Consider the following 13,568-nt stretch of genomic DNA (forward strand, 5'->3'; position numbering starts at 1 on the left):
ATAAATATGGTATAATATGCCCACTATGCATATAAACCAGAATTGGGCAAATCTATGCCAGGACATAGAACTCAAGCCTTCTGAAGGATAAAAACTGATTAGAAGTGACCTAGTTTGCAGGTTTACTATTTCACTAGCCCCTATCATATTTTTGTTTGGCGATACAATTTGGAACATTATGTTACAGAAAACATATAACACTTGGTTTTCCTAGTTATGAATAGTAAACAATGTACCATGTTGACAGATTTTGAAAGTCAAAATTTCACATCAGTGCTAAAACAGTATTAGCAGCACTAGCCCTCTGTACCAAAACAAAAAAAGAAAGCATAAAGAGTGCGAGAGAGCACAAGACTTACTAACCTGGTGAACGTGAAAAGATGATACTAAAGGAACTGGTCAGACAGTAGATATATAGCTTAATATAAAGTTTTCAGGGGCATTTAGGCCTTTTAGTCTAGTTGTACAGGTGATGAAATGTACCAATTTAACTGGGCTGCAACTGCTGAAATGTCGTCACCTTTACCCGCTCCTAAAATGCTGTCATACAGCTATTGCTGCCACATATTTTAACCCTATTATTTCAATATCTACTAATTGCTCCGGTTGCAAACACAACTCAAAGATTATCTGCATCACATGTTTAAAGGATCCCATACTTTACAGAAAGTACTGAGACAGAAGGCTACTGCTTATGACCTTTAACAAGGTCCTGTGGTTAAACAAAGTGACTGAAGTTTGCTATACTGACCATACTGGAAGGACCATAAGCTTCAGTTTATATGCTACTAAACTTTCATATTCCAGAAAAACCTGTGTGTCAAGTATTTCCTGAGAAACTATGAATGTGATGGATTGGAGAATGAAGTCAGGGTAGTAATTTTGACAAACATATTATCATTGGATTGTTTGCTTTCAATGCTGAACAAAAATTTGTTAGAAAAGCATAATTACTATCACTTAATTATATTCAATATCTTATAAGAAGGTTTATACATTAATTATAATGTAGCTATATAAATTCAGAATCAGATGGAACAAATGGTGAACCACAGATAAAATCAAACTCTTCATGTCGGGAAACAATGAATCATGGAGCAGTGTTGGGAGGCATGTTTCAACTGGTGTGAACCAGACAAGGAGAAAGCCTGGAGCGAGGGAAATCCAAGATATTAGACATTTCTAAGCATGCTGCAGAAACCTCTCTGCACGTTGTCAAAGTGCAATGTAAGGCCCACAAACTAACTTTTGAATAAGAAAGCCTTTTTAAGTTAAGTGTTTTGTCCCAACAAATGTTCATAAAAATCTATTTCTTGCACAAGAAATATTCTTTGCACTACAAATATATATTTTTTACAAATAGTCTTTGTAAAAAACAGCATAAAAGTAAAAAAATACATTGTTATAAAACTTACCTTAAGATGTACTGGTAGTATGAAAGGAGGACTTTTAACAAGTCCCAAATGAACATTTTGGTAATGATTAGCCATTAAGAATTATGAGAGTCTATCAAACTCATTAGCTTCAATAAGGAACCCAATGTTACACGTAGGAAGATTCACTCTTTTGCCATTACAAGGGACTTGCTTTGCGAGAAACGGCTTTTAGCCTTCAGAGCAAGTAATATCTCAAGTCTTTTATGACCCCAAACATTTACTTAAACACCTTAATCCACTTCCATGTTTTACAAAAATAGTTAGACAATAACTCAGCATAAGATAGAGGAAATATTACATGAGTACAAAAAGTGTCTGTAGATATACAGACACAAGTCATACACAAGTCCTCAAATTTTAGAGCAGGATGACCCCCTAACTTAAGTCTCAGTAAAAAAAAAAAAAAAATGTAACAAGGGTGCTGAAGTGCAGTTTTGCCAATATTTACAACATAGTGCAAAATAGAAAAAAAATCATTAATGAAGTTGTTGCTAATTATACTCAAACACTAGAGGTGCACAAATACATTGATCCATATCATATTGGCACCGATAAAAGGAAAACTGATGTTATTGGCAATTGGCTTTTTTTGGCTGATGTGTCCGATAATGTTGTCACTAAATACCGCATGCATGTACACAGCTGCAACATGCACGTGGCCAGGAGCGTAACCCAGCAGGCTGGAGAACAGCGTCTCACCAGTAAGTCTGCTGGGGCTAGAAGAGACGCGGGGGGCAGACTGAGGCCCTAACAGTGAGAGAGAAAGTGAGGCTGAGGCATGGGCTGCCCCATCCATGGCAGGGGACAGGATGGAGCCACAAGCAGCTCATCCAGGGTTGTGGAGAAAGGGGCAGCTTCTGACACCATGCACACCCCCAGGGGAGGTATGGGGGGCATGTGCCCCTTGGATCTGTGTGAAGGGTGAGGGCGTATTGCCACCGTGGGCTGGGGCAAGGGACAGTGCTGGACTGGGGCTGCACCCAGGCTGGGCAGCGGCGGTGCTGGGAGTGGGGACTATGGCGAATTTTGGTATGGCTGTATCCCCATAGGCCTCCCCTCTGAGCGCCACGACTGCCTGCCCTGAGTGCAGCCCCAGCCTACCTCCCTGCCAGGAAGAGGCCAGGGCTGCTCCTGGTGCCAGCCCACAGCAGCAACCTGCCTTCGCCCCATACAGATCCAGGGGGGTGGGGAGGGGTATGTGCCCCCCATGCCTCCTCCAAGGGGAGCATGCAGTGGTAGGACCTGCCCCCCCCCCCGCACAAGCTGCTTGCGGCTTCACCCCACGCCCACCTCAGCTGGGCAGCGTCTACCCTGCCTCAGCCCCTCCCCCTCACTGTGGGGGCCTAGATTCCCCCCCACAACAGACTTATCAGCCAGACGCTGTTCTCCAAGCTGCCAGGCTGCATATCGGCAATCAGATCGATATTGGCCGATACGGCTAATTAATTATCGGCCATCGGCATTGGCCCAAAAAATCTTTATCAGTGCACTCGTATCAAACAGTAATTAATTTCAGTGGTATATAGTTTTAAAAAACAGTGAATACTAAAAGCTCAATTCTGTCAAGTATTAAAATATACTCAACTCAAATCAGAAGCACTTTGCAAACATTACCTTAAAAATCAGAAATAGTTCTGAGAAATAAGTCTCAAGACTTACCTCCCACTTTTCAGAGGCACTGTCTCCACGCTTGCCTGTTTTAATAAGATACAGTCTTCCTGTTCCATCTGAAAGGGCAGCCCAGGTGGAAGATGAAAAGTGTATCGATGCACAAAGTCGATTATCATAAGCTGTCAAGTCTGTAGGTAGTCTGAATAGTTCTCTTGGCTTCTGTAGTGTAGTGTCCTGTAAGTAAGAAGTTATAAGTTGGAATTTGATACAAATAAACACTTCATAAATAATTATTTTATTGTATCTAATTTTTAGTAAGAAACCTGGGCATCAGTGTATCACCTTTTGATATTTAATGAAGTGCTGACATATGGCCAAATTGTGTTAAATGTGATGCAGATTTAATACCGAAAATACCCAGAACTCCAGGCAGCTAACTTCCATCAATTTATTGGCCAAAGACAAAGATGATACTTGTATGGACTGACAAACATCCTTTTTGAAAAGTTGCAAAAACAGCTGAAACGGTCCAAAATAATGCCCTTGAAATGCGGTACTGTTTTTAAGTGTTTCACTTTGTTATGTTTGCACAGGGAGGGAGGACCCACAGGTCCTTCAGAAAACCAGACATCTGCTCTCCTCCCTGATTCCAAAGGCCAGGGAGGAAAGAAGAGAGGGGTGGACCATCTAGCTGCCAGGTCCCTGAACTTGGGCCACTGTTGCTTCTTTGTCCACTCCAGCTCCTGGACATCCGCACCCCTTTCCCTGCTGTGCTGCTGGAGTCAGGATTCCAGTTCTCCAGGCTCCAAACCCCTCACACCTCTCCAGTTCCAACAAAGCTTAGGAATAGCAGAAGCAGAATGGTGGAATAGCTCCCACAGACATCAGTGCCACTCCCCACCCCTCTTCCCTTTGGAGGGCAGGAAAGGATGAGAGTGAGCAGACCTGCAGCCCAGGAAGACAGGGGCTTCAAAGTGGCAATGTCTCCTCTGATCTTGTACCCTGTGAAGGGAGGGGAGAGCGGAGCCACAGGTCACCACAGCTCCCTGTAGCACCCCCTGACTGGAAAGCATGCCACCACATACAACAACAGTGGTTTTGAAGTGCCTCAGCTGGAAGAGGAAGGGGGTGCAACAGGGGCTGTACATGCATCCAATGGCTAAAATGCTACATTTTTTAAACATTTCCAAGCTTGTTATACTTAGAAATATTTCAAATGTTGTATCTGTGCACACCCTTAAGGTGTAAAATCCTAAAAAGCACTGTATTTGAAGACCTGTATAAAAGATAGGAGAACTTTATCTACTTTTGGATCTCTTGTGTTATGAAGTACGAAAATGGTCGCTATATTTTAGAACAGGAAAAAAACAACAACATATCTAATTATAGACACAAGGAGACTGTAGCTATACATAACAAGGAGATGGGATCAGAATTTAAGTGAGATACTAAAATACCCTTGTTTTCAAATATGACAGGAATACTAGGATGTCAACTGGCTGAACAGTAAACTGGATGTACTCTTATCCATCCAAACACTGGATTTTAATAAAGAAGAATATTATGGGAGTGTAAACACTGAAAGATTACAAGGATTAATTAAAATCCCAGGAACTTCCCAGAAACAGACACCTCCTTTGGCAAAAATGAAAAAAATTAAAATAATCACAATTTAAGGAAATGAAGATTTGAGCTAATCTGGTTTCACAGATTTCATAGACATTTGGGTTGGAAGGGACACAGGAGGATCATCAAGTCCAGCCCCCTGCCCCAGGGGCAGGAAGTCAGCAGGGATCATAGGGTTGTAGCTGTTCGACTACATTAGTAGCCTCTCAGACCTAATAGCTCTGGACTGGAGCAATTGTTCTAAACATATAGGGGGTGGATGCTTTCAGGAAAAAACGAGTGCTATGAGAACACAGTCAACAGAAGAGACAGAAGATAAATACTTGATTTAGTTAACTGTTATACAGATAAAAGCCTTGCTCACCCAGTATCTCATCCAATGCACCAAATGCCCCGATGGAAAATACATAGGAGAGACCAAACAACAACTGTGCACCAGAACGTATGCATGCTGGAAACCTATCAAAGACAGGAATACCCAATTACCTGTGGGGGCACATTTCTCACAAGAAAACCACTCTCTCTCTCCAATCTCTCAGTCCTGATCCTCAAAGGAAACTTACAAAACACTTCCCACAGACAACCCTATGAACTTCATTTCATCAGTCAAAATCAGGGACTAAATATAGACATTGGATTTATGACACATCATAACCTGCCTGACATACAACTCCCCAGGTATCTCTCCCCTTCTCTCTCCCCCCCCACCGCCTGTCTCTCACCCATTGACTCCTCAATCTACATTTTCACCGACTACCGGTCTTGTATGCAGACCAGACCAGCTTCTGGCTTCTTTACTTTTCATTCCATCCAGGAAGTGCACACACCAACTGCTGACACTTCCTTAGCCTGACAAAGGGTTTTTGAACCTGAAAGCTTGCTTAATAATTGTTTTCCAACTATTTAAGCTGGTCTAATAAAAGATATCAGATTCAAGCAAAGAACCTTGTCTCCCACACCCAGCTCACTTGACCTGCCTGCCTGCATAATCTTCTGGTTGAACAGGTTGCAAGGTCTCTGTTGCAGGGACTAACTCTTTTGTTAAAATACCTGTATTGTTACTAGCATAATGAGACTCTATACCTTAATGATTTTCCTTTCAAAATAATATACTGTGACTGGAATAATGAAGCTTTAAACCTGAACTGCTTTCCTAGCAAAATAACTAAACAGCAACATTCGCTCAACTCAGTAACAAGATGGGTAAACAAAGTGGGGAAGAACTGAGACACCACAACTGGTCTGCTCTGCTCACGTCCTGTCCAGAGCTGCTTAAACCAAGTTCTCCTTAGAAGTCTGATCATTAACACTGAGATATAACAAATGACCCAGCATGTTGGCAGATCCATGGCAACTGAATCCTTGAAACAAGACCTAAAACAAACATTATTTTCCATTTGTATCTTAATTGTAGGTAAGGCACAGCCTATGCCAATCTGTTCTGTAACAAGAAACTGATAACCACTATCTCCCTAGCTTCCTGTACACACATTGCACACATTATGAAGTTCTCTAACAGTAGGAACACGTCATTAGCCTACCATACCGGGTGGGGGGGTAGGGAGAGGGGGCATTTAATTGAGTTTTTAAGCTGCCTGTCAACCCATCCACAGGTACAAATACATATGACCTAGTCCTAAACAAAACCCAGGCTAGCTCACGTGATTAAGATGAAGTTGGAAATTTGACCAATCTTGCTTCAATTTAAATACTTAAGAGGAGATTCAAGTTCTCAAAACAGGAAAAATGAACATAATACATTAATCTATTTAGTCACCATAAATTTGACTTGCTGAACATGATATAAAAGAACACAGTTTACTGGAGAAAAAGAGATAAAACAAGTGCATACCAAATACGTCCCAACTGTACAATGCAATCTGTGATGACACACATATATGAAGCCACAAGGTTCAGCACTCGGGGTGAAGCCCTGCCACCAAAACTGGGACAAGAGAGCAGGGCAGCTCTTTACGCATGTAGCCCATCCAACTTACATTGCTGCTCCTCCTCCATTACATGGCGAGGTAGAGTGCACAGCCTGACTGGCTTGTGCCTGGAATAAGTGGCAATTAACTTTAAAAAAAAACCCACAAAAAACTAACTTACAGACTTGAGCAGTTTTTGTCCTGGGGAAAAAGTATTAGCTCATTTTATCTTACATTCTTCACAGGTTAAAGAAGGACAACGGACTAATGTCTGTAGGATAACAAGAACAAAAAGCTTTCTAATGGGAGAAATGTCATGCCTGTTTAATTAAACCCCCAACATTATCAGGATCCCTATAGCTCTTCAGTCATGAGGGGTATGTCAGATTATAAAGCTAAAAAACATGATCATGAACATGTAGCTTAAACTCTTGGAAAACATGGGCCACAGGACTTCTATTAATTTCCATCTGGAGTAAAGGAGTGGTGTCAAAGACAGCTTGCAGGCTATATTTGGCCCATAGACCTCCTAGAGGGACTGAAAATTCAGGGGAGAAGTGGGTGGGCACAGTGCCCATCACTGAATTCTGCTGAGGATACATTTCAGTGGTGGCAAGGCAAGCAGTAGCTGCATTCATCCCTATGGTTCCTTGATTAAAAATAATGATTGCCGCCACCACATGCCCCACCACCAGAGGTAGGTCCAGATCCAGCCTGTGGAGCCCCATAGTCTGGAGCTGGCTCACAAAGCTAAATGAGTTTGACACACTTGAACCACATCACCTCTTTTGATAAGAAATCTAATCTTGATTTAAATGTTTTTAATGGTGGATAGTTCACCACCACTCTTGATGCTGCTTCAATGATTAAATTCTCCTCAATATTAAAGAAAAAAAAATTCCATTTCAGCTTCCAGCTACTGGAATTTGCCATCCTTTTATCTACTAGATTAAATATTGAAATTATCCAGTATATATGCCTGATAATTTTATTTGACTGCAACCAAGTTGCCTCTTAACATTATTCTGTTCAGCTTGAAAAACCAACTTCTGACAATCCTTCCGAGGCATGCTTTCAGTCCTTTAATTATTCCTGTGGTTCTTCTCTGAACCCGCCCCAACTTAACATTCTTCATGAAGTGCTGATGTTAGTACTAGACAAAGCAATCAAATGACTGCATTAGTGTCTTAGCACTGGTCATTCAACAAATAAGTCCAAGTGCCTTGTCTAAGAAAAACAACTGTTCAAAAAGCAGTCCAAGAGTAGGTCTCTGGGCATGTCTAGGCTTGTAACTCCACAGAGAACACCACAGATTTCACGATTTTACCCAGTCACATCCACTCTCTTTCAGAAGGAAGTAACATCATGGCTCCTGATGACTAGTAAGCTCTTAGGAAGCCATAGAAGTAGGGTGGCCATTAGAGAGGACATTCCAGTTTTTTGCTACTCTGTCCTCCATTGATACGAAACTGGATGCCTTTATGTCCTCTATTTTTCTCTTCAAGAGAGACTGTCCTCTATGATGGCCACCCTACATAGAAGTGTTTGTGGGCAATTAGGAATATAAATGTCAGTATTCTTTAAAGGTGTCAGAGCTTTTTCACCTGCAGAGTTCACATCCTCGCCCTAGTTTTCATGTCTTTGTATTCTCCCTATCCAGTTCAGCCTCTAGGTATTGAGAGCCGAGGGCAAATTGCAGAAAACATTCCTTTAAAGCCAAACACGATTATAATTTTTACATTTACTAAAGTTCGATCTCCCTCTCAGCTTGTCTAATTTTATAGTGGTCTTTGCAAGAGAACTGCCAGAGAACACTGGTACAAAATAGATGGTCAGGAAAACATGAAAATGTGGCACAATGCACTGTTAACATTATTTATTTAAACATACAAGTGCCACCATTGTTTGGAAGAGCACAAACAAGAAACTTCTTGCCATAGAGTGCTTATAGTGTGAAACATGCTCAGGCAATCCAGGATGTTTTTGGGGAGTCCTTGGGACAACTTCCTGGTGCAAGTGTTGGAGAGGCCAACACTTAGCGCAATTAGCAACTGTGCTCTTCTTGATTTGCTGTCACAAACAGGGAAAAATTGGTAGGGAATGTAGTAGTGAATGGCAACTTGGGCAGGCACAACCAAGAGATGACCGAGTTCAGGATCCTAAGGAAAGGAACCCCTCCACACCCTCCTTAGGGAAAGGAGGGAGAAGAATAGTAGGGCCTATTTGCAAGGAAGTCAAATGTTCTCCTCTTTGCAAAAGAGTTAGGCAGGCTTTTAAGAAAGGAAGGACATGATTTGGCAACAAGATGGATGTAAAAGAGAAAGTGCAGCCAGAGAAATACAATAAAAGAAGGGTCATTTTAGTCCGAGTATGGATGAGAAACGAACACAAGTCTCTCAGAGTCTCCAAGATTATTTGATCTCCTCATGTGGAGATCTGCAGCTTTAAGAACGCACTGACTGTAGGTGTGGATTAATAGTAGCGCAGCTGTGAATGAACTACAGTACTGGGGTGACAGAAAAGCTAGCACTCTGGCTATCTCACTTTGATGTGAAGATTAAATGCTCATGAAACTACAACAAAAAAAATGGTGAGTTCTCCAGGAAAAGAGTTCTATAGACTGAAGCTAGTTACACATACCTCTGCAGCTCTTATACGAACTGAAATTACATCGACTACAACTTTCTTAATATTAAAATAGTTCAAACTACAGAGTGTCCATAATACTATATGCATCATAACAACATACCCTTTTAAGTGATAGACTCATGAATTTTAATTAAATTATAAACAGGAAATCTCACATTTAAAATATTTTAATTTGCAATCCATTCTATATATTAAAAAAACAGCATCTCATTGGCATCACATTTACTGTTGATAGTTAAAGAACTTGTAGCATCATCCATTGATTAAGCACATTAGGGAACTCATTTTTTCAAAATCCTCATGTGAGCAAGATTCTTTTTCAATACATAGGAAGCTTCACTGCACTGAAAAAACACAAGCCTGTGAGGAGGGAAGGATGCTATAATTATGTTTAGGTTTTTGTTTCATTATGGCATACAAAAGGACATGCAGAAAAAATATGAAAAAAAATCACATTCTTAAGTTGAGTTACCTTATTAGTGTTGTACTGGCACATGAGCAAATCACTGCAAGGTAATTCAGGTTGTGAACTTACCAAGCTGGCATGCTGTAACTATTGATATGTACGCTATTATCCCACAGCAAATGCAAAGTAACATAGGTTTGCAAAGATGGGGTAAGAATATATGAGCAATGACATGACAGTCATCAAAATAAAAATTAGTGAGGGATTAGATAATTATTGGTGCTCTCTACACCTTGGCACTGGAAGTTCATTCTGGCTACATCTTACACTGCCTATAGCAAAAGAAAAAATAGTCACAGCAAGTAATGTAAAATACTGATTAACAACCAAGAGAAACATAATGGATCTTCAGTGTTTGTTCTAATGGCAAGAATGAGTAACACACAAAAGCAAAGAAAAAGTCCATCAATAATTGAGATGAAAAAATAAAAAGTGTGAACAGAGATACAAGTGAACAATACTGAGAAAGAAAAGAAGTATTGGAAGAATAGCATTTGAAGGGGCAGAATCTGAGACTATGACATTTTGTGTGTGTACATATTTGAGCAGCAATGCTGTCAAAGCAGAAGTACATTTTTCTAACACACGCTTGGGAGAAAAGTTTTGTAAGACTACTGTAAAAAGATCAAGCTTTTTTTGGTAGATCCTGATATTTCAAATCACACACTATTAAAACACTATTGACTTGGTTACTGTACCTCATCAACTTTCTTCCAATGGTAAGCAAACAAGTCACTTGGCCTCTCTGTGCCTCAATTCTGCATCTATGAGAATGGGGAGAATAGCCTCCTACCTGATGGCAGACCCTCAACTAGTACAGTGATGGATGCCATTAGACTACTCAAGATTACTAACTTAAAAGGATTTTACAAGAAGATTATTTTGCAGGACACCACAGGAAGATAAAGGATGGTTTCTCAGTTAAGGCAGATAAAAGCTGCCCTGGATTCTATCCTTACACACAATGGTGTAACATTTTCTTAAACCCAGCATTTTACAGGTAGTTATTAAATTATACATTCTTCATTTTCTAACTTTCAGACTTAAGATCAAGAGGTCTGATCTGCAGAGAAGTTGAGCACATAAAGCAATGGATGAAGAAAGTGCATGCCTATGCTTTATCACAAACTACTGAAGTATTTAGTCATATGTGCCTCTAATTATACACATAAGATCAGTGGATATTTTTAAAATAATCTCTCTATGCCTCTGGTCCTTTACTACCCCAACATCTCACGGGGTTGTTACAAAAATAAATTCCTTAATATTTGTGAAGTACTTGCAGAAAAACAAAACACTAGGAAACTAATGTCTGTCTTCAAAGTCAAACTTAAACAGGTAACATTAAATTAAGCAGTGATCTATTTGTTAAATAAAGAAAAACAACATTTTGAATAGCTGTTCATTAAAATAAGCACCTTTCATTTTTTTCACTGATTTATGCAGGGATCACATGGATGAAATATTATATAATCATGTAATTAAAGAATATCATAAGGTCCAAGCAAAGTGGGGTGGAGAGGAAAATAAATTAATATTGACCAGACAACTTTATTTGGAACTCTGGCATTTCTAACCTTAACAGTATTCCTTTATGCACACTTATTATATGCAATTTATTCTTAAAAAAAACAAAACAAAAACAAAAAACCCTTAAAGCCCCAAATTCTAATGTTTAGTATTGCGTTCACACTGGAACATCTCTGGAAATGATCAAAATAGAATTTTCCACAGGATTCTTTCAAAAATATTAAAATGAAATTTTCAATACTGGACGGAACTAATACTAGGCACAAACTGGTATGCCTCCTTTGCAAACAATTTGGAGGTCCAGAAATCAACTCCAAATATAGAAGAGCAGGATAAGGAAGGGATAGGGTGAGGATTTATTTTTCTCTAAGCACATTTAAGCTTCTATCACTACCATCAATCCAAGCATTCAAAAGCCTGGCTTCCCAAAATTTCACAGGATTAAATCAATCAGGAACTTTAAAAAACAATATTTGTTTACCCCCTTGTACCTTTGAGACTGAGCCTTTTGGGTGCTCTTGGGCCACTTTTTCAAGCTTTATTCTAACATCATGAATGTTTAAAAAAACTTCTAAGTTAACATAGAACTTAGCTTTTCAGAACATGGGGCTTTAAGGAAGGGGAAAAAAAGAAATCCCACAGACTATTATAAGACTTAAAATTAAATCATGAGAGCAAGTAGCACTGCTCTTGTTCTGGGTTTCACCTATGATGTGTGTGTTTGGCAGTCATGAAAAACTTTACAGCTTCTTTACATTTTCCCCTCTTGTTGAGTTCTAGGTCATTGCCATTAATTAGATAAAGTCAGATTTCTGCAGACCCTGCATCAATCTTTTTTAGGCGTGTTCCTAGGTTCCTCCAATACCTTCTACAAGTTTAGAGCCTTTTTGATCAAAACAGATTATGTAGTTTATAAAGAGTCTTGTCAATGACAAATTGAACACATTTGTAGAATATAAAAGCACAGCCTTTCAAAGATTTCCAGTAAGGCATCTATAGTCCTTTCATTCAACAAAACTACAGTCCAGCTGTGACTGTGCAAGAATTTTTAAACATCCACGGTGCTTCACTCCAGCATTTCTCAACCTTTTAAGTAGCAAGAACCCCCTAACTTCTGAAAATTTTAATAAGTACCCCAACATTCAATTTTCCAGGGGATTTTATATTTACAGATTAATGTGTGCCATACGTTGTAAGATGGGCTGTGTATATAAGGCCTGTGATATGACAGATGTGGGTAGGGTTGCCACCTTTTACACCAGGGGTGCACAACTCCAGTATGTACCTGGGCTACAGGTGATGCTGGCCAAAAGCAGAAGGGCTGAACACCAAATTATTATTGGGGAATTTAAAGCACCACACAATGTGCAGCATACCAAATTTTTTACCATAGTTTTGAGAGCAAGGGACAAGAGAGAGAGAGGAAAAGAGGGCAAGAGAGTTCTGAGGTACCCGAGTACCCCCTGCCTGTGTCTTGCATACCTCCAGGGGTATGCGTACCACAGACTGAGAAACTATGCTTCAGCCTAAGTTAGAACTTTTTCTCCTCAGCTAAGTTGACAAATGATCTGACCACACATTCATCAGCTCAGCACAACTGTATGACCATGATCAGTTCTCAGCATTTTTCATTCTGAGTTTGTTCTCAGAGCAAAGATTCTGTACAAACTTGGGCAGCTCCTCTGCAAAGTGGCTACAATAAAGCATACATCACAGGAGTATTTTGTCACTTCCTAATGTCTATAAAAGGATTCTCCTAAGTATCAAACTGGCAAGAGAGGTAGATATCACCTTGTCTATCTGCATGAAATAGAATGCATTAAACTCTTTCAGTTATCCAGTGTCCATTTATATACAGCATCAACAGACTGAGCAATGCTCTTGGAAAGTGAATTTGTTGTTTCTGGACCTGTGTAAAAACTGTCTTAAATGACCATAGTATAAACTTTGAAAGCATTGCAAATGGAGTTTTCAGCAGAGCACTTAACCTAAATTGCAGATTTTAATTAAGCCAAAAAAGGGCTAACAGCAGGGGTGGACAAAATACAGCCCGCAGGCTAGATCCAACCCGCCAGGCCATTCTATCCAGCCTGCAGGGCCCCTAAAAAATTAGAAAATAAATATTTATCTGCCCCTGGCTGCCTGTCAAAGATGACAGGAGCCAGAGACAGTAGGAACCAAGGGAAGCCAAGGCAGGACCCAGCAGCAGCAGCAACGCCCGCCCAGCCCCACCCTCCAACCAGAAGTCCCTGACTAGCAGAGGCATCTGGCCTGGGACCGTGAGGCTGTTTGTGTCTGTCTGCACTGGAGCAGGAAATTCAG

The 13,568-nt window shown here is 40.2% G+C and overlaps 1 protein-coding gene across 1 annotated transcript in view; it reads right to left on the minus strand.

Moving 5' to 3' along the window:
- NUDCD1 (NudC domain containing 1) overlaps positions 1–13,568 on the minus strand; it is a 193,096-nt gene that overhangs the window by 131,402 nt on the left and 48,126 nt on the right. The window contains exon 3 of the mRNA XM_019528076.1: positions 3,096–3,281. Within this exon, the coding sequence (XP_019383621.1) occupies positions 3,096–3,281 (186 nt within the window). The remainder of the gene's footprint in view (positions 1–3,095; positions 3,282–13,568) is intronic.

The sequence above is a fragment of the Gavialis gangeticus genome, unplaced genomic scaffold (assembly GCF_001723915.1).
Source record: "Gavialis gangeticus isolate Ggan-Ray unplaced genomic scaffold, GavGan_comp1, whole genome shotgun sequence".
Taxonomy (NCBI): Eukaryota; Metazoa; Chordata; order Crocodylia; family Gavialidae; genus Gavialis; species Gavialis gangeticus.